General features: G+C 58.1%; 1 protein-coding gene across 1 annotated transcript in view; it reads right to left on the reverse strand.

The window, feature by feature from the left end:
* Window positions 1-6,577: 6,577 nt before the first annotated feature.
* The window catches only part of SLC6A2 (solute carrier family 6 member 2), a 28,036-nt gene continuing 14,954 nt past the window's right edge, over window positions 6,578-19,659 (reverse strand). The window contains exons 5-14 of the mRNA XM_079800495.1: window positions 14,857-14,991; window positions 13,641-13,744; window positions 12,450-12,574; window positions 11,699-11,811; window positions 10,360-10,488; window positions 9,792-9,891; window positions 8,670-8,770; window positions 8,051-8,218; window positions 7,652-7,723; window positions 6,578-7,085 (exon numbers count right to left, since the gene is read on the reverse strand). Of these exons, the coding sequence (XP_079656621.1) occupies window positions 7,062-7,085; window positions 7,652-7,723; window positions 8,051-8,218; window positions 8,670-8,770; window positions 9,792-9,891; window positions 10,360-10,488; window positions 11,699-11,811; window positions 12,450-12,574; window positions 13,641-13,744; window positions 14,857-14,991 (1,071 nt within the window). The 3' untranslated portion in view covers window positions 6,578-7,061. The remainder of the gene's footprint in view (window positions 7,086-7,651; window positions 7,724-8,050; window positions 8,219-8,669; window positions 8,771-9,791; window positions 9,892-10,359; window positions 10,489-11,698; window positions 11,812-12,449; window positions 12,575-13,640; window positions 13,745-14,856; window positions 14,992-19,659) is intronic.

Consider the following 19,659-nt stretch of genomic DNA (forward strand, 5'->3'; position numbering starts at 1 on the left):
CTAGGGTTAGGGTTAGGGTTAGGACTAGCATTAGGGTTAGGGTTAGACTTAGGGCTAGGATTAGGGTTAGAGTTAGGGCACAAAGTTAGGGTTAGGGCTAAGGCTAGGGCTAGGGTTTGGGCTAGGGTTATGTTTAGTGTTAGGGATAGGGTTTCAGTTAGATTTGTATGTTAGCGTCGTGGGTCAGAGAGTAAAGCTTATAGATCAAAGTCCAGAAGTCAAAGGTCAAGTGTCAGAGTTCAAGGTGAGTGTAAACGTCAAAGGTATAAGGTCAGAGGTAATTGGTCAAAGGCTCAATGTCAAAGGGTCAGAGGTAAAAGGTCAACTTTCAGAGCACAGTGGTTGGGGTCAAAGGTCAAGGGTCAGAGGTTGACGGTAAATTGATCAAAGGTCAGAGTTCAGAGGTCAACAGTTAAGGTCAGAAGTAAAAGGCTAGAGTTAGGGTTATAGTTTAGTGTTTAGGTCTAGGGCTCTAGCTCGGGATAGGGCTCAGGCTTGGTTTAGGGTTTCATGTTTTGGGGTAGGGCTAGGGTTTCGGTTTGGTTTGTGTGTTGAGTCACAGGTCAAAGGTCAAGGGTTGGGTTCAGGGGTCAAAGATAAAGTGTCAGAAGTCTATGTAAATGGGTCAAGGGTCAGAGGTCAGAGGTCAAGTACCAGGATAAGTGGGCAAAAGGTCATTGGTTAAAGGTCAAGGGTCAGAGGACAAGAGTCAAAGGTCAGAGGACAAAAGGGCAGGAGCCAAATGTCAAAGGTCAGATGTCAAGCGTCATAGGTCAAAGATTAAGGGTAGGAGGTCATAGGGTCATGGGTGTAAGCTCAGAATCCAATGGTTAGGGTCAGAAGTAAAAGGCTGGGGTTAGGGTTATGGTTTAGTGTTTAGGTCTAGGGCTTGGGTTCAGGCTAGGGTTAGGGTTTAGTCGTTTGGGGTAGGGTTTGGGCTAGGGCTAGGGTTTTGGTTAGTTTGTGTGTTAGTGTCATTGGTCAGAGATCAAAGCTCAAATTACACACACATTGAAGGCCAGAGGTCAAAGGTTAGAGGGCAAGTGTCAGAAGCTAAGAGAGGTCAAAGGTCATAAATTTTAGGTGGCAAGTTAGGTACTTAGCATTTCTCAGATTAGCAATACATTCACATTTTTAAGAGATATATTTCAAGTAAAGTATAAGGCGTATTCATTAGCAGATTCAAATCTATCCTCTAGATTCCCCATACGAGGCAAACTCAGATTAATTAATGTTTCAGTTTCCTGTTGTTTCAAAATACCTAGGTATGAGCCACAGGAAGGGCGGCAATGACCAGTGTCCTCCTGATAACCTTCTCCCTGAGACAACCCTGCTTCTGCCCAGGGCAGCAACGCTCCCGGGGACAAAGTCTAGCGGTTGCCAGGCCACATGAGTCTGGGCAACACAAGGTAGGCGGACATCTGGGTGGAGGTCCGAGAAAGCTGCTCTTCTCCAGAGTAAAGAGGGACAGGCTCGGCTGGCCTCTGCCTTTCCCCTTCCTCTTTATTTCCGTTCTTCCTGCCACAAGGCTGGGCGAGAGGTATGCAGGTAGGTTGGAACCACGTGCTACCGGTGGTGGAACAGACAGACGGAGTCTGAGTCCCTGGTGACATTCTAAGCATCTCCGGGCCACCGCAGGCTTCGGGGCATGTCCAGGTGCGGGCCTCACTGAAGCTCTTCTCTGGAAACAAGGACACCTCGTCACCCTAACATAGACATGTGTAATTGTGCCGCGCCGGCACGGCCAAGGGTGATCCTGAGAGGGGGCGGTGAAAGGCTTGGAAAAGACAGACAAAACAATGAAAGCTGGGTCTCGATGGGATGCTGCTCCCTCATGGAGAGACAGCGCCACGGACTACGAGCCGTGTCTTTACTTTATAGCCGATGCCACGAGGCAAAGGAAGGGCGTGGTCAAGATGTTCACAGCATTCTCGTGGGTTTGGATCCTACTCAATTACATGCACCTGATCCAGCTTTGTTTACCTGCAGCCTATATCACTCAGGCACGTGGGGCCATGTGTTCGGACCATAGGTTCAAGCTCACAACCACAGCTGTTGGCTATCGTTGTGCTGGGAGGGCCCTGCCCTCCACGCTGGGACTTGCACGGGGCCACGAGAGGACTGTGCCCCCTCATTAGTCCAAGGCTTGAACCTGTCCAAACACTGTAGTCGTGCCCCACATGTAATCTTCTTGCTTCTTGGCACAGAGCCCAGATGGACCCTCTATCTGGCATAAAGGCCAGAGAGCACGGGTTGGGGTGTGTTTGCAGGAAGCCGGCAGAGGTATTTTCCCGGCGGACAGAGACCTCTGTTCAGAGGCGCTCTCTCTTCCTAGGTGACCCGGGCAAGTTATTTGTATTCCAGCACACTGTGGGCACTTAAACATGTGTATGTACAGAAATGTATATGTTTAAGGATGTGTATACACATGTGTGTGTGTGTATGTACAGATTACATGTGTGGGTATACATATAAATGTTACTTTTATATAGTTATAATAAAGAGGGTGCTGGTGCTGGTTGAGGACTGATGGCCCTGCCAGCTGGGCCATGTTATGCGTTTGTGTCTGGGGCTCAGGAAAATGGCCTATCAGAGAGGTTAAGAGCACAGACTGGACCCAGACTTCCTGGGTTCAAATCCCAGTCTCACCAACTAGTAAGTTCCTTCATCTCCGTGTGTCTCCATTCCCCCCACTTCTAAATGGGGATATTAATACTCCTCAGGGGCCTATCGGGAGGCCTCAATGAGATGCGATCTGTGAAGCAGGAGGCAGAGAAGTCCACGTGTTTGCTAATTAAAGGCCAGCTGGGTGTGTTGGCCTTGTCCAAGGTGCTGATTGATGTTCCTCAGGTCTCAGTCCTGGGGATCCCTGGCTGTGAGACTGGGGTGCCCCCAACCTCTCTTTGAACAAGGCCAGGCACTCCTTGCACCCTGTTTCACTCTCACATCACATTGATGTTTCTCTCTCTCCCTCTCCCTTCCTCTCTAAAAATCAATTCAAAAAATCCTTTTTTTTTTTTTAAGAAAAATTCAGCCCTAGAAACAGAAAAAGCAAAACTAGACAACTAACCTGGTGTCACCTAGTCTGCATGTTTCATTTACATATAAACGTGTCCATCTCAGAGCTAGGAGGAGAGATCCAAACCCCTCAGTCTCTCGCTCCAAGGGTTATAAGAAGTTATTTGGGGGAAAGGCGGGCCGCGCTGACAGACGCTCTCCTGTACGAGTTGGGGGCTGATCAGAGACAAGCCTATGCAATTCATAGCACTTTACACTCACAGCAGAAAGAACTCCACTCGCAGACCCATGGCACAGGAACATCCTTTATTATATAGTTGTTTTTCCATGAAGAGAACAGCTTGTGAAGTAAACCCACACCAGACAGAGAACTCTGCATGACGTCGGAACAGTCCATGACACAGCGAGGTCCTTATTTACACAGAAGTGGGGAAAAGAGGGATGAGGGCGGGCACCCCAAGAGCGTGTTCAAGGGCGCCCACAGTTTGGTCACGTCTCGATTGTGGCCATAGCCACAGACCTGTGGATCCCGGGACTCACAAGGTCACGGCAACGGGTTTCCTTCAAAGTCCTCAGAACAAAAGGGTTGGGTTTTATTTTTTAAATACCAAGTGTTTCTGGCATCCGACAAAGAAATATCAGAGAAAGTGCTGAAAGTCTAAAAGAAAGCAAACAAAACTCTGGAGGCCAGACGTCTGACATTTCTCTGCTCCACAGGTTTTTAGTCACCAGACCATCCTGGGAAGTTCTGTCGTAAGCGATGTGCTTCCTTCGTTGTAAGTTTAGCACAAGGGCATTGTCAGGGAGACAGGAAATTTTCTAAACTGGATGGGACCTTTGGGTATCTGATCCAACCCTGCTTTCTTTATGGGCAAAGAACTTTTGAAGTCTAGAGAGATGCACCCATTCTCCCAGGAACCCAGCCAGTCAGCTGCACTCTAAATGCTGTGCCGTTTCCACCACACCACTCGCCCTCTCTGTTCTTCTCCATCCCATGGCTTTCAAAGGAAATGAACGAATGAAATGAGCTCGGAGGGCTTCTGGGCTAAGAAGTGACTTCTTTGGTAAGAATGTTCCAGCCTCGCGTTAGCAGGCTGCACAACGGAGCCTCCCCCCTGGGCAGGAGCCCCTCTGAGCATTAAGGCAGCGCTGGGGGTGTTTATCCAGCAGGCTATTTGGCAAGAGTGGCCTCTCCCGTCTCCTGGGTCTCATCGGCATCTGGAAGGAAGGCCAGCTGACAGGTGGACGCCCAGTAGCTGGACGTGGTGAGATGTTAACACGATGCTCTTAAACTGATACTGTACATTGAGGGAAAATACTGCTGTACACATCTTGTAAAGTACCAAGTGTCATGTGCAACACACAGGAGCACCCTTATCCCGGGTAACCTCTGCTGTCAAAAAAAGGGGGGGGGGCATGAAGAAGAAGTCGAGCCTTACTTATGAGAACGCACATTACCGGGGGTGGAAGACGAACCCAGGTCTCCCCACGCCTCCGCGGGCGCGGGAAGTTCCAAGGGCTGCCGGGTGCCTCTGCCTGCCCCCCCTCACGCCCCCCCCCCCCCCCGGGGCTCGGGAGCCAGCTTCCGCCGCGAGGCAGCACCGTGGCGTTGGTTTGGCGTCAGGTAAGCTAGCACCGCGCCACCGCTTCGCCTGGGGGACACCTGCCCGGAGGCAGAGGGGCCACAGGCAGGGGGAAAGCTGCGGGCGCTCCCCCAGGTGCACCCTGTTCGGACACACGGCGTCCCCGGTCCTTCCCTGCAGCCAGCAGACTCCGCCTTCACACCCACTGCCCCAGGGCGACTCCCGTCACCAACAGACAGCAGCTGCGTCCCTTCCTCCCCGGCCACCCACTCGAGGGGGAGATGGCATCGCTCCCCTCCCCCTTCTCCCAACGCCTTGTTCTTGGCTCAGAAACCCTCTTTGGCCCCATTTCTGTCTGTGAAGACAGCCCGGGTGGCTGAGCCCTCGGGGCAGGCAGTGTCAAAGTGCCTGGGCTGAGGGGCAGGGGATCTGACTCGAGGGTCCGACAGAGCGCCTTCGTGGCTGAGAAGCTGAAAGGCCGGGCCTTGGCTTCCTCACCTGGGAAATGGGGGAGCAGCCGGCCCTGCCGTCCTCATGGGGCGATGGGGGCGATGGGGGCGAAAGTGTTTCGTCAAAATCACTGTAAGAGCCAGGGAGCCATGGCCCTTCCGGGGGGATCGAAGGCACTCTGGCCCCGTCAGTGACGGCCACCCTGCCCCCGCCCCCCGGCCCCCGCCCACTGCCCCCTCCGCTGGCGGCCCCCAGGCCCCCTGCCATGGGGCGGCCTCCGACGCTGAGCTGGAGTTTTTACATGGAAAGATCCGAAGTCCCCCATTTCCCTCGTCTCTAAAGCAGGGGTGGGACCGCCGGCCCACGGGCCGTATCCTGTGGTCTGGCCCTGCCAAGGCAGCCGCAGGCGGACGCCAAGATTCCATCAATCCGGGACCCTTTTCACTGCAGCGTCATGTTTAAGCCGATAATGTTGTGTGGCCCACGGGAGATGCTGTAAATACCCAAATGGCCCTTGGCAGAAAAAAGGCTCCCCACCCTTCCTAAGAATGCCCCAACAGCCCCGGCTCAACAGAAAGCCACCTCCCTGCCCCCAGCGGGCTCCCACAGAACCTTCTTCCCCAGTCAGCACCATCGGCCCACCCACTGGCTCCGCCACACCCTACCTAGGTTTGTGAAGTAAAGTGGCCTCTTTTTTCTCCCCAAGACTCTGCCACAGGGACTCCCGGCGTCAGAGTAAGAACCCGCACAAGTCTAGAGTTCCAACACGGGTGTAAGAGACTCAAACCAGGCACAGAAACCCCAAATCCACGCGGCCAATGTAACCAATCATTTCTCCGAATGAGCCGCAACTGACCGCCACCGCCACCAGAGGGCGCCACTTGAGAGCCTCTATGGAAGTCAACCTGGAAATTCCAACCTGCTCCACCCACCCAGAATCCGGTCCCCTTAACCAGGTTGCTGTGTGTCCGGGACACCCTGCCCTCCATGTACCAAGTGCCGTCCATAGTGAGAGACAAAGGGAGTTTTCAGGGACAGCCCCCCATCCGTCGAGACCCCTGGTCCACGCTGGGTGGGGTTTCCAGGGAACAATACATCAACAGACACCCTCGGGCACCACCTGGGCACCACCAGGCCTGGGAGGACAACAGAGGGTCCATAGCAGGGACACCTGTCTGGCCTCACTGGGTTCCTGACCCAAGTCTCCCCAAGGTCTCAGGAGCCGCCGGTGGGTTTCCGGGCTCCCTGTGCCCAGCAGAGCGAGGCCTCGCGTGGCTTCCTGGGGCCTGCCTGGCACCTCTGTAGAGGCTGCGCACTGGGGCTCATCTGTGTTCTTCCCATGACAGCCGTGGCTCTGGACCAGCTGACCGCCCGGAGCCGGAAGGATGTTCCAGAACGCACCTCTGACTCAGATCAGCCAGAGTGAAAACCTGCGGTGAGATTTCTGTTTGAGGTCCCCAAAGCATCTCTCCACAGACCTCACCCAAGCTCCCTGACCACGGTCAGACACCAGAGGGTGGCCGGGGTGGGGGTGGGGGGACGGGGGCAGGAGACGAGGGTCTGTGTGGGCCGCCCCTAGCTCAGCAGGCGTCTTGGTCGGGTTGGTGGGTGGTGTCTGACCCTCCGACTGGGCGGACCGAGGGTTTCTTCTTGGCCCAAAGGACAAGCAGACGTGGTGGGGGAGTCTGCCCGAGCCGTGGGCTCCGCTGGGGCCGGCTGGCTCTCGGATTGAGTGCGACGTCCCCCCAACAAAAGGGGTTCCACAGCAGTCAGCGTTCCTGTTCCCACCTCTCTTCTCCCCGAGGCTCACCAGTCCATGCTCACACGCCCGGGCAGACGAACAGAAGGCGAAGGAAAACCAGGTCACGGACTCATGGGGAACGGGGACGGGAGGAAGGGGGTCGGGGAGCATCGGCCGGGAGAGGGGTCCCTGACAGCGTCTGGGTGGCGGCGAAGCGGGCGCCTGGACCTGGACGTTGGCGGGCGGGCTCCCCTCCTCCGGGGCCAGGCTCAGATGGCCAGCCAGTGCTGCAACTGCAGAGAGACCCCGGCCTCAGCGTCTGCCCGGGGGGGGGGGGAGGGCGGGGAGGACCCCGGGCCAGCTGGGAGCAGCACAGAAGCAGCAGGAAACACCCCTTCCCTCCAGGACCCCGAGGGCGTGCAGGCTGATCCCCATTGCCACCAACACCCCTAAAGGGCGAAGGAGCCGCCCCCAGGCGCACAGCCTGTCTGCAGCAGGGGGCTCACCGGGACCCTCGCCAGCCCCTGGCAGGCCGTTTCTGAGGGGAAGGTAGGACTCAGGTCACCTAACACTGATGTGCTCACAGCGCTTCCTTCCAGAGAAGACGCCCTCAGCTAGCTGGGTGATGCTCCCTGGGGACAACTCGCAGTGCAGACAGAGCTTAGCAGAGCCGTGGCCTGTGCCTGCCCGGACCCAGACGCAGAGGCCAGCGGGAGCCGGCAGGGGCAGAGGACAGCCCGGCCCCGACCCTAACGCCAGACCCCGGGAGCCACGGCCCGCTGCTGCTCTGGGGCTCTGGCGTGGGGTCCTGCCAGGGCCCTCCCCGCGGCCCCACCACGAAAGGCCCGGCTGCACCCACCTGGAACTGCCGGACGTCCCGCTGGGCCACCAGGTGATGCTCGTTCTCCGGCGTGAGGCCATAGGCCAGTCTCTGGGGGAGGGTGGGGAAGGGGGAGGCCTCAGCGAGGCCCAGGACACCCTCCCAGGGGCCCAGCACCCCCCCCCCGAGATAAGGGCCACCTGCTACTTGGCCCTAAAGTTCCACATGAACGGGGGCCGGGAACACGTGTAGAATGTCAGCCATGTGCCGGGCCCTGTGCGAAGCACTGTCTCTTCCTTCAAGATCCGCATTCCAGTCCCCAGGTTACCAATGTGGAAATTGGGGTTCGGCGTCGGGGGTGGGGGGAGTCTGTCACCCCCACAGGAATGACTCAGATGCCCTCCCACGCTGTCCCCCGCCCCCGCGGGCCCAGCTCACCTCCCAGAGGGAGCCCCGCGTGCTCAGGAACTTGTAGACGATGTAGGCGGGCACCAGGGCCATGGAGGACAGTGCGACGCCCCACCCGACCCAGTTGGCCCAGAGCGGGAAGATGTAGTCATCGTAGGTGAGCGGCTTGAAGTTGATGATGCTCACCACCACCACAAACTGGGGGGGGGGGGGGGGGGGGGGGGGGGGGGAGGGAGGGGAGGAGGGAGGAATTGGAGGGATTGGAGGGAGGAGTGTGAGATGGATTACGGGGAGCGGAGAAGGCAGAGAAGGAGGGAAAAGAGAAAAGATTCAAGAAGCAAATGATGACAAAAAGGCAACGAAGACACAGGGAGCAAGAAAAGGAGAAGAAAGAAAGGTGACCTTGGAGCTGGGCCAGGCTGGGCACACAGCCGCCGGGGTCCTGGCCCCGGCTGGAGACCCCGGGGGTGGGTGTCCCCATGGTGTCAGCGGCCTGAGCGTCCCTGTGTCCTGCCCGCGTGGGCAGGGCTCTGCATCCCAGAACTGCCTCCCCTAAGAAGCCAGGATGCCCCCCACCCCCACCCCACTCCACCCCACCCCACCCCCGCACAGCACCCTCGCCCAGGACGTGCACCCCCACACTACGCACCAAGAGGAAGGCGGGGCTCACAAACTTCCAGCACAGTCTCCAGTACAGGCCGGGCTTGAACCCCATCATCTGCTGGATGTCGTTGCTGAACCTGTCCACCCCTGAACACACACACGGACAGGCCTGTCACCGCGGCCCCAGAGCCCCGGCCGCCCCTGCTGCCCACCCCCAGGGCCCGGCCCAGGGCAGGGAGGCAACACCTGGCACTTATTCTCACGGAGATGTCACCCACGTGCCCCCCCGATTCATTTTTCAGAGGGAGACAGGGCCCGGGGAGGGGCGGGCACGTGCCCAGGCCACCCTCCAGGTCAGCCTGACTCCGAAGCCTGGATTTCCGCTCTTGTTCACGCTCTCAAACACGAGACTTCCCGAGTTCAGTCTGGTGGAGGGGCCCAGGCTCACCCCGAAACCTCTCCCCGGTTTGTAGGAAAGACCGCGAGCAGGAGGAACCCTGGGATGGGCCACGCGGGGAAGAAACAGAGCAGACACGTGGGCACTTGGTATCGCCCCTCCCCGTCCCGCCGCAGAGCCGGGCGCCAGCTACAGCACAGGCCCCGGTACCCTGAACCTCAGACGGCGGGCACGGCCTCGGCTGAAGGACGGCCCGTGCAATGTCTCGGACACGCACTAGCAGTCGCGCAGCGTTCACCTGACGTTCAGGTGTAACTGGGCCCCGGGCCTCCTGTCTGCTGGGCCTGGCGGCCCTGCTCTAGAATGAGTTACCTGGGGAGCAGCAGCTTCCTGAGTTCCCTTTTACTTTTTATTTTTTTAAATATTTTTTATTCATTTTGTGTGTGTCATGTGAGAGTGAAACATCGATGGGCTGCCTCCTGCACGCCCCGCCCAGAGCTAGAGCCACCACCCCGGGCATGTGCCGGCCAGGAAGGGAACAGGGACCTCTCGGAGCAGGGATGAGGCTCGGCCAGCAGAGCCCCCCCGCCCCCCCGGCCCCCCGCGCTGGAGCTCCTCTTTAAAAGTGGACACCGATGCCTTCGGGCCTTCGCAGCACCCGCTGAAGGGGGTTCACGCAAAGACGAGCCACCGGCCAGCGGCTGCCATGGAAACGGAAGGCCCTCTGCGCTGGGGTAAGACGTCGGCCGGAGCCCGGGGCCCAGCACGCACCGTAAAACCAGGAGACGCCGATGGCCTCCATGAGCACAGCGAACAGGATGGAGGTGCCCGCCGCGAACGTGTCCAGCAGGGTCAGCACATAGATTCCGCCCTGGGCAGGGAGGGAGGAGCCTGAGGCCACGGCTGGCCATGCCACCGACGGTTACGTCCGTCACCACAGCCCGGCCCCGGTCCCGGCCCCTCTCGCCCAGTGTGAGGACGCGGGGGACAGGGTTGGGTGCTACTGTCCTGATGTCAGTATCTGCGTCCCGACAAAGGCCCTCCGAGTCACGGGCCTGAGGGTGGGTATTTCAGCCAGAAAAAGCGAGGTGGGTGTCAAGGGACTTTTGCTGCTCTCACACCAGGGGTGCCTGGAGGTCCTCGTGCTCAGAGGTGGGAGATGACAGCGGGGGGGGAGGGGGGGACACAGGGGAGTAACCCTAGGGGTCAGGCCACAGGGTTGAGGGTGCCTGGCCCCGCCCTGAGCTCATCTGGCCCCACCCACGAGGCTGGCAATGTCTGACCGTCTGACCGCGGGAAAGCAGCCCCCAAGCCAGGTGGCCAGCGCAGCCCCTCTCACCTTGGTTATGCAAAACAGGGCCAGGAGGAAGGTCCCGAAGGTGACGCCGAACGTGAAGAGCTTCCGGTGTCGCTTCAGGACCTGGAAGTCGTCGGCCAGGCCCGTGATGACGGCCTCCATGCCTCCCATCTGCAGGGAGCCCGGAAGGTGGGCGCGGGAAGGAGGGGCGCCCTGGGGCCTCCCGGGGTCTCCCACCGACCGCCTTGCCGCTCTGGGGAAATCGGCAGGCACTAGCCTCTCACACGCTTCTGCCCCCTCCCCAACCAAACTCAGGACGCAGCACCGACGGGGGAAGAGTTAGCGCCGTCTCCCCTAACGGACAGGCCCCTGTCTCCTGCCCCTCGCTCAGCCCCGGGGTGCTGATAAGCCCACAGGAGCATGAACGAAGCAAAATGCCCACCACCCAGGCAAGGTAATAGCGCACCAACGGGGTCTCCGGGAGGACGCGGCCGCCAGCGCGGAGCCCCAGAGCTGGGACTTCAGGCAGAGCTTCTGCCCGGGGTTCTGGCCGCCGAGTGGTCACCTCAGCTCCACCCTCAGCGAGAAGGGTCCTAGCCCACAGCTACGGCACATGTGTTCTATGGCCTCAAATGAGTCACAGTCATGTGATTGCCTAAGTGACACCGAGCCTGGGAGGGCAGACAGGCGCACGCAGGCACCAAGCTCAGCCTCGTGCCTGCCCCTCGCCCCTTGGCAGGCGTTTGCTCAGGGACATCAGGGTTCCTTCCTCAGACCCTTCTCAGCACCCTGCCCGGCGATGTCCCCACGGACAGGCAGAGAGGAAACCCCTCGGCCAGCCCCGCTCTGAGACTTCTTGTGAACGCCCAGGTTTGACCCTACGGGGCACACAGGTCTCTAAGGAGGGCAGGCGGTCTCATCCGACAGGTGCGTGAGACAAAGGCTCTGAGCCTCGAAGGAGGCCCCTGAGCCTGTGCTGGCTGCTGGTGACGGACTGTCACGGGAGGAGCCTGGCTGGGAGGAGGCGCCCTGCCCGCCTGGTTCAGGGTCCCGTCTGCGTGGGGGAGGGGGGGGCTGGCTCATCGGTGGTCACTCTGATTCCCAGGATGCAATGGGTTTCTATTGGTCTTGGCTTTGGCCTATGTCTTGCCTTTTTGAGTGAGGGCTCACGTCCTTGTTTGCATTTAAATAGGGCCTCTGGGACGGACTGCTCACTGGGAGTTTGAATGGTGGGACTTTAGGCTGAGTACTGTGTGTGTGCGTGTGTATGTGCATGTGCATGTGCGCGTGTGCGTGTGCGTGTTGGGTCAGGCCCAATGGCGTGTGTGTGTGTGTATGTGTGTTTGTGTGTCGGGGGCGGGTCCTGGGCAGGGTCACTCACTGAGCTGTCAATCCCCAGAGCCAGGAGCATGATGAAGAATACAACGGCCCAGAAGGTGGACCCCGACAGGGTGGAGATGGCTTCCGGGTACAGGATGAAGACCAGGCCGGCTCCTGCAAGAAATACCCAGGCCTCATCACTGCTGGGACGGGGGTCTGAGCTGCAGGTGGGAGGGGAGCGTTTGAAGGCGCCGTGGGCCAGGCCAGTCCGTGGCACCTGGTCCGTCCCCGGGGCAGACCAGAGGCAGTGCCTCACACCCTCGGGCACGCCGTCAGCGAGCCTCTACTTCACAGCTCGTCGGGGCCACTCGAGGCAGCCCCTCCCAGGCCTCAGCTCCTCTGTGGCCACGAGAATATGGGGACGGGAGGAAAGGACACAGGCCCAGAGCTGGGGGACCTGGGGCAACTTAGCCTGAGTCTCAGCTTCCTCATCTCTAAAGTGGGTCTATTCACGCTCTCACTCGTGAGAACTAAATGGAGGCATGTCGCGTGCTCAGCACGGGGGCTGCTGGCACAGAGCGGATGCTCCCAACGCTGTCCGGCTACACGCACGCAGAGGGCGGGCCTGCCACCTCCGCGGGGCCCGGGACTGCCTGCAATTCCCACAGACAGACTGCAAGAGGGTCCGTCAGGTGGGCAGGATGGAAACCTCCGCGTCCAGCCCTCAGTCCCACAGGCTGCAGAGCTGGGCAGCGGGAGTGAGGCGGGTTTCTCAGCCCCGCTTCCCCGGCGCACTGGGTCTGCCCACCCACCTTCAGTGGCCACGTCCTCGATGTTGACCTTGTGCTCATGGGCCATGTACCCGAGGATGGAGAAGATGGCAAACCCTGAGACGAAGCTGGTGACGCAGTTGATGGTGCTGGTGAGCAGGGCGTCCCTGGGGGGGGGGAAGAATCCCTGTTAGTTCAAGTCGCCTGACTCTCCTGACGCTGCGCAGGGACCACTGGACCACCTATGGGATCCGCGGCTTCAGACGCCTCCAGTGGCCTTGCCGTCCTGGGGGCCCAGGCCCTGCCCTAACTGCCTGAGTACCTGCAGGTGCAGGAACAGGTCAACAGCTTCTGGATGAAATACTCTGAAACCAGAGCCTGGGATCAAATTCCTGTTGGGGAACTGAGTCACCATTTCCTTCCACCGACTTGCCATGGCTCCCCAGTGTCTCCCAACTTCTCACCCAGGCACCCGGGAGCTTTGCTAAGATGAGCCAACCTTTCTTGCAGGCTCATTTCCCATGAGCCCCTGATACGCACTCTTCAGACAAGTCAGACCAGTCAACCTGCCCACAAGCTATCACCCCCCCGCTTTGCTTCGGCTGTTCCCCACCACGCATGCCCCCATCCCGTGTCTGCCGGTCACGGCCCTAACTGTCCTCCATGCTCTCGCCAACCCCCGTCAGAAGGCTGATCGCCCATTTCCTCAGCCTTCCTACAGCCTGCCCCTGGGCACCCGCTCATCCCACTCGGTCTGTCCTAGAGGGCTTGTGGGTCTGTCCTCAGCCTTTGATAGACAGCGATGGGGGCCCCATGTGTGCCCAGGTGCAGACTCTGATGCCCTGCCAGGCACTCACCGCTCATGCAACCAGCCTAGACATCCCACCCTTGCCTGCCTGGGCATCGGATGGACAAACGGACAGTGCTGCCTGCTCTGAAAGCCACACAGAGTCCCTCAGTCCCCGCTGCCCATCTCTTGGATCTCCCGGCACCAGTGGCTTCCACTTTCTCGTCCTCTCCCCCAGCATCTGGCTCAGAGGTGCCCTGAATGGAAATGAGTCCATCAGGACCCCACTGGCCATGTCGGCGCTCAGAGAACACCCAGGAGGCCATTTCACAGAGGAAGAAATCCCAGGAGAAAAGCTGACTTGTCCCAGACCAGAGCCCCGCCTCCCATCCCTGCCACCGTCCATCCCGATTCAGAGCTTTCCAGAGCTGAGAGAAGGGTCTCACCTGTAGCAGTTGTTGTCAAATTTGTTGTAACTGGCAAATGCAATCAAGACTCCGAATCCAGCCCCCAAGGAAAAAAATATCTGAGTGGCAGCATCAATCCAGACCTGAGGCGAGCAGACAAAAGCCATCACCCACTACTTCTGTGAGGAGGGGCCTCTCTCCCCACCCCAGGGGGCAGGGCGCCCCAGGGGTGCTCTGAGACCAGGGAAATGGGGTCTGAGCTGGCGATGGCCGCAGGTCTCCCATCGGAGCTGGCTCAGATCTCCAGGCTTCCAGCCAGGCGCTGGCATCACTCAGAAGATGGAAGGAGTAACCCCCGGCCCTAGGAGTTGCCCCTGTGTGGGCTGGGAGGAGCTGCCAGGAAACAGACCCCCTTTCTGAAGAAGCCGTGTCCATAACTCCTGAGATGGTCATGGCCCTTTGCCCTCGCTCCATCTACACAGCCCGGGACGGCTAGTTTATGAACGTTCTTTACAATCAGGATATCAAGTTAAGTTCCTCTAGGGTCAGCTTCCTCATGACCACCCAAGACCAGGAGATGCTAGAGCAGGGGTGGGGAACGTCCGGCCCGCAGGTCGTATGAGGCCCTCGAAATCATTTGGTCTGGCCCTGCCAAGGCATTGGGGTGAGTTAATCAAGTGTTTGGCCGAGTACAGCAGACTACATTTTAAGCTGATAATTCTGTATGGTCTGCGAACGATGTGATAAATACCCATGGCCCTGTGCTAGAGAGCTCCCGGCCTCTGCGCCCGGTCATCTTGTCCAGGCTTCTGTGGGGAGGAGGGGGGCGGGTCTAGGCCTCCCTGTGGCTAATGCTGCCCCTGACACTGTCATCACGGGATGGTGGCAAAGGCCAGCGCTGGGGACTAGAGGGTGGAAATAGGACTGGGGTGTCTAGGTGGGTTGGGGGCCCATGGCACAGGGTAGAGGTAAAACCCCAGGACACCGCATTATTCCCTTGAAAAGAGGGGTCTACAAAGGCCCAACAGAACCGCAGAACCCCAGACCATCAGAGCTGGGCGGGCTGGTGGACACCTACGGGTGCAAATCCAACCGGCACCGGCAGGTGGAGAAGCCCCAGCCCAGCCAGGAAGGGTCCTCTCAGCTACCCAGCAAGGCAGGGGCAGAGCTGGGGGCAGAGCTGGGGCCAGAGTTCCTACGGCTGCCTTCCCGAGGGCCCTCCCGGTCCCGCCTCGGGCGGGGTCCCGGCACTCACCGTGGCCTCCTTGAGGCGGTAGAAGTCGATGTGCAGGTAGGCGCTGATGCCGTTGGAGGCGCCGGGCAGCGTGATGCCGTGGACCAGGAGCACGAACAGCACCAGGTAAGGCAGCGTGGCCGTGATCCACACGACCTGCCGCGGACAAGCTCGCCGTGAGCCTGGCTCTGCCCCCGGGGCACAGGCCTCTCCACTGGAGCCACGCAAGCATCCCCGACCCTCCACACAGTGCACACGCCCCGAGCTCCCCCTCCAGGCCTGGTCCCGGGCTGGACCCCAGCACAGAGTGAACAGAACCGAGTGGGCGTGGCAGCCACACTGGGCACAGCGCTGCCATCAGAGCTACGGGCGTGAGGACAAAGACCAGGTTTTCACGGCACCTGACACCTCCTCCTCCACAAGCCGCTCTCCTGACCCATTCAAGTTGCCCCGGAAGAGCTAAGCACCCCCATCATCATACCCTTTACCTTCCTTCCCTCCCTCCCTCCCTCCCTCCCTCCCTCCCTCCCTCCCTCCCCTCTCCTTTACCCTCATTCAAACACATCCTCCCAAGCTCACTGCCCAGGGAGGGGTGAGGCTGGGCAGAAAGCAGAACGCTGGCCTTCCTTCCTCACAGAGGGGCTGCCTCTGGGGCACGGAAAAAGTTCATTATCCAGGAAACCCATAAAGCAGGAGATGCTCCCCAGACTAAAAAGAAGCCCCTCCCCCCTCCTGCCCAAGGTGGAGGAGCAGAGAAGAAAGGTGGGGAGAGGGGAGGTTGTGGAGGCTTCCTCTCCATTCCTTCTCGCCTTTGACTACACCCTGAAACACTATGGGGGGTGTTATAGGTAAAAAGGTCAACGTTCAGGCCCTATTCTCAGAGTTTCTGACTTCACAGGTCCTCGGTATGTTTTGGAAGCTCCCCCTGATGATGTAAATGTGCAGTCAAGGCCACAGGTCACTGCTGCAGGCACATGGAGCCACAGGCAGGTGAAGGGAGTAGACATGTGCTCGGGGTGGGGATCCCCTAACCCATGGAAGAGTCAGCAGAAACACTAGAGGACACGAGACTTAAGGACCAGACAGCCCCTCAGCCCAAAGCCCCGCCACGAGGCAGCCCCAGGGCCTTTACACATCTGTCGGGAGAAAACGGAAGCCCCGAGACAGGCCTGAGGGTAAGGTGCTTTGCACAAAAATGGAGATGAAGAAAGTAAAGTCATATGTTTCCCATAACTCTGTTCAGGGCTGGGATTTATCCTCCTCATCTGTCTTTCCCACCAGATCATGAGCTCCTGAGAAGCAAAACAGCCACCGTTTTCAAGCCTGTATCCCCAGCACATGCCACATATTTAAAGCAAAAGTTTGTTGGATGAAGGAGTGGACAGTTGTAAATGGATGATTGGACTGATGGATTAATAGATGGATTGATAGATGGACAGGTGGTTGGATGGGTGGATGACAGAATTGTTGGATGGGTGGATGGATGGTTGAATTGACAGTTGGGTAGATGGTTAAGTGGATAGCTGGATGGGTAAGTGAGTACATGGTTGAGTGGGTAGACAGATGAGTGAGTGGGTCAGGAATAAATCAGAGGGTTAGTGAATGACTAAGTTAGTCAACGAATGCATAAAGGAATAAATAAACAAATGACTCAGGGAGTAATGAAATGAACCAGCGGTTGTTTATATCTCCTGAGGGAAGCAACAGAGGAATTAGGCTCCTCTGTTTCAAGTTATCCAATTGTTCCCCCACCCCTCCCCTGGGACATGGGGGGTCTTTGCAGATACAGGCTTTAGATGTCTGTTTCTCCCAGGGGCGTAGGAACAAGGACAAATTGCCAAAAACAAACGAGGAGGAAAACATGCCTTAGAAAGTGAAGTCATTGCATCTGGACGGCCTCCCACCAATCCTGGATTTATTTTCCCAAATTGGCCTAACTCCTCGGCGACAGGCACGGTATCTTCGCTGGGTCCTAACTGCCATGTTCCCCTGCAACTCATGTCAACAGCTGCAGGTCCACTGCCCAGCCCAGCCAAACACCACTCCACCCACCAGAGCACCACATCCCTGGTCTGACTCTAAGGGGTCTCCCCTGGGGTCTGGAGGCAGCCCTGCACTGGCCATGCCTGAGGCTCCAACATGGATTGAGTTTCCCCAGGAACACACCAGGGCATGACTAAGCTGACCCTGACTGCAGTCAAGCATCAAGAAAGGGGAGTTCGCTTTGCCCACGCACATGTGTCTAAAGTAAACGATCGGAGTCTTGTTGGAAGTTCTCAGAATCGATGGCAGGGGTGTTCTACTGCCTAAGAGCTTGTGTTGAGGGGGAGGCTCTTGGATCTTTGGCCAATAGCTTGCTCATGCTCATGTGCGCCCTGTCTGCACACTGGGTGAAGGGAAGGGACCCTTGCGCTGTGTCAGCCCCACTCCAGGCTCCTCTGCTCCCAAATTTGCAACTTGCAGTGACTCTCTGGCCATGAGAAGCCAGACTTGGTTTATCTCCGAGCATGAGATGAAAAGAACAGTGAGGGCCCACTGGTTTCGGCAAGAGTCATCAGGTCCCAGGGGAAGACTCTGCTTTCTATCACCTCAAATCCAAATTCTTCTCCACGGTGGTGTTTCTGTGGATAGAGGTTAGAATTTGCATGGTTCCAGGGTGCCGAACTCAACGGCTCATAATCCCAATGAGGAAGATCTAGGCTCCATAAGAAGAAGAGCTTCCTAATGAACAGAGCTCTCTAAAGAGGAAGTGAGCTGCCCGGGAAGGGGTGGAGTCCCTGTCATTGCAGGTGTGTGAGCCTTGCTAGGATCCAGGCATGAGGCAAAGGATCGCCTAGGCCAAGGTGAGGCCCCTGCGCCAGCAGCAGCAGCAGCAGCACCCAGGAGCATGTCAGAAATGCAATTCCCGCCTCGTCCCCACAGAATCGCACTCTCAGGGAGGGACCCGGGCATGTGAGTTTTAACAAGCTCTCTGTGTGATTCTTATGAGCGTGAAAGGTTGAGAAGCACTGCTCCAGGTCAGCTCTAAGGTCTCCCCTAACACAGAGATGATACAAGCTGCACGAATTTAACCTCCAGTGATTTCTCATTGGTGATCCCCTGAACTGGGGTTCAGGGACATTTGCACTAACAATGGAGACATCCTAAGATTCGTGGGGCGAGGGGTACACACTAATATTACTTAAGAAAATGCCGAGCTGTAAATATTTTAGCCCATTCATTGTTCATACCCAAATGATGCTATTCCTCGTAACGGGACCCGAGGGTCACTAAAGCCAGCCAGGGCCAGCCTGTGTTGACAAATTAGTGAGAAGACTTGGCTAGGATTACGCCTTGGACTCAAACGTTAACAAAAAGGATCTTTCTTGTAAAAACTCTAGAACTCGTTTGTTGTGGATTGGTCCAGCTTTCTCCCCCCCTGACCCCATCACTTTGCCAGCAGTGGAGAGGGTGTTGTGCCTCTTCCCATTCCACAAACTGCCCCTGCCGGCGGGGCTCAGGGGCTGAGCATCGACCTATGAACCAGGAGGTCATGGCTCAATTCCCGGCCAGGGCACATGCTGGGGTTGTGGACTCGATCCCCATTGTGGGGCGTGCAGGAGGCAGCTGATCAATGATTCTCTCTCATCACCACTGATGTTCCTCTCTCCCTCTCCTTCTCCCTTCCTCTCAGAAATCAATAAAAATATATTTATAATATTTTTAAAATAAATATATAAACAAACACACTGAGCACTGGCCGGGGGACTGATGACAGGGACAAAGAGGGATGAGGATCATTTATTGAGCAATTTCCATCTGCCAGCCCTGCACTGGGGACCCCTCACTCCATCTTCCCAACAGCCCTGGAGGCCGGCGCCATTAATACTTTGCAGGTGGGGACACTAAGGCCGAGGGAGCATCATTCATCCTGAGGTCACCCAGGAGAAATGGTAGCACCTGAACTCCAACCCAGGTGGTCTGACCTCCAGGCCACGTGCTCAATCACTCACTCAACTGTATACCTGAGACCCAGGTTTAACTCTGGCCCTGCTAAGGATCACTATGAAACCCCCGTCCTTCTCTCGGCCCCAGTTTCCCCATTTCTACAAGCAGATGGGCGTGGATGGCCCCTAAGTATCTTCCAGCTCCACATGTAGGTGCCGGCTTACTAGGCTTGTGGTTGCTACGAGCCAGGTCAGCCAAGGGCTGTGAGATGGGGAGGCAGGCAGGACCCCCGGATGGCGAGCCCGGCTCCCTGGGGGCTACCTCCTGACTCAGACCCCCACCCTCGGCCCTGAGGTGGTCCGTGGGTCAAGGTCACCAAGTGTGTGGTCTGGGGGAACCCCTTTCCCTGGTTCAGTGCACCCTCCCCCCACCGTCCCACATACGGGCAATGGAGCCAACATCTTCCCAGGCATGGAGTGTGTGCGTGCCAAGGCGGGAAGTGTGAACATGTGCAACTCATTTCGGCCGCTCTGCGGCTGTGGGGCCGGCTGCGGAACGCTCCGAGCCCTGTTCCAGAGGCAGTCTGGAAGAAATAAGCAACGCTCGCTCTGTCTGTCTCCCGGCCAGTTTACGCAAACAATTAGACCGGGCGCAGGAACGTCCCGTGTGACGTCCCTCCCCCTGGGCGGGGGCCCTGGCGCAAACGGGGACTGTGGCTTCTGTTGACGTGTTTCCACGTGGGGGGCTTCGCGGGTGCCCACCCCTCGTGACTCCCCCCGGGGTGATGACTCCTCCGAAGGTCCCTTTGCACAGAGGGACTGAGCATGCTCAGCTCCTTCTCCCTTCAGCATCACTCTCCCTGCAGACAACTCCCGCTCCGCCCTGGCCAAGTGCTAA

This window comes from Cnephaeus nilssonii (genome assembly GCF_951640355.1).
Source record: "Cnephaeus nilssonii genome assembly, chromosome: 20".
NCBI lineage: Eukaryota > Metazoa > Chordata > Mammalia > Chiroptera > Vespertilionidae > Cnephaeus > Cnephaeus nilssonii.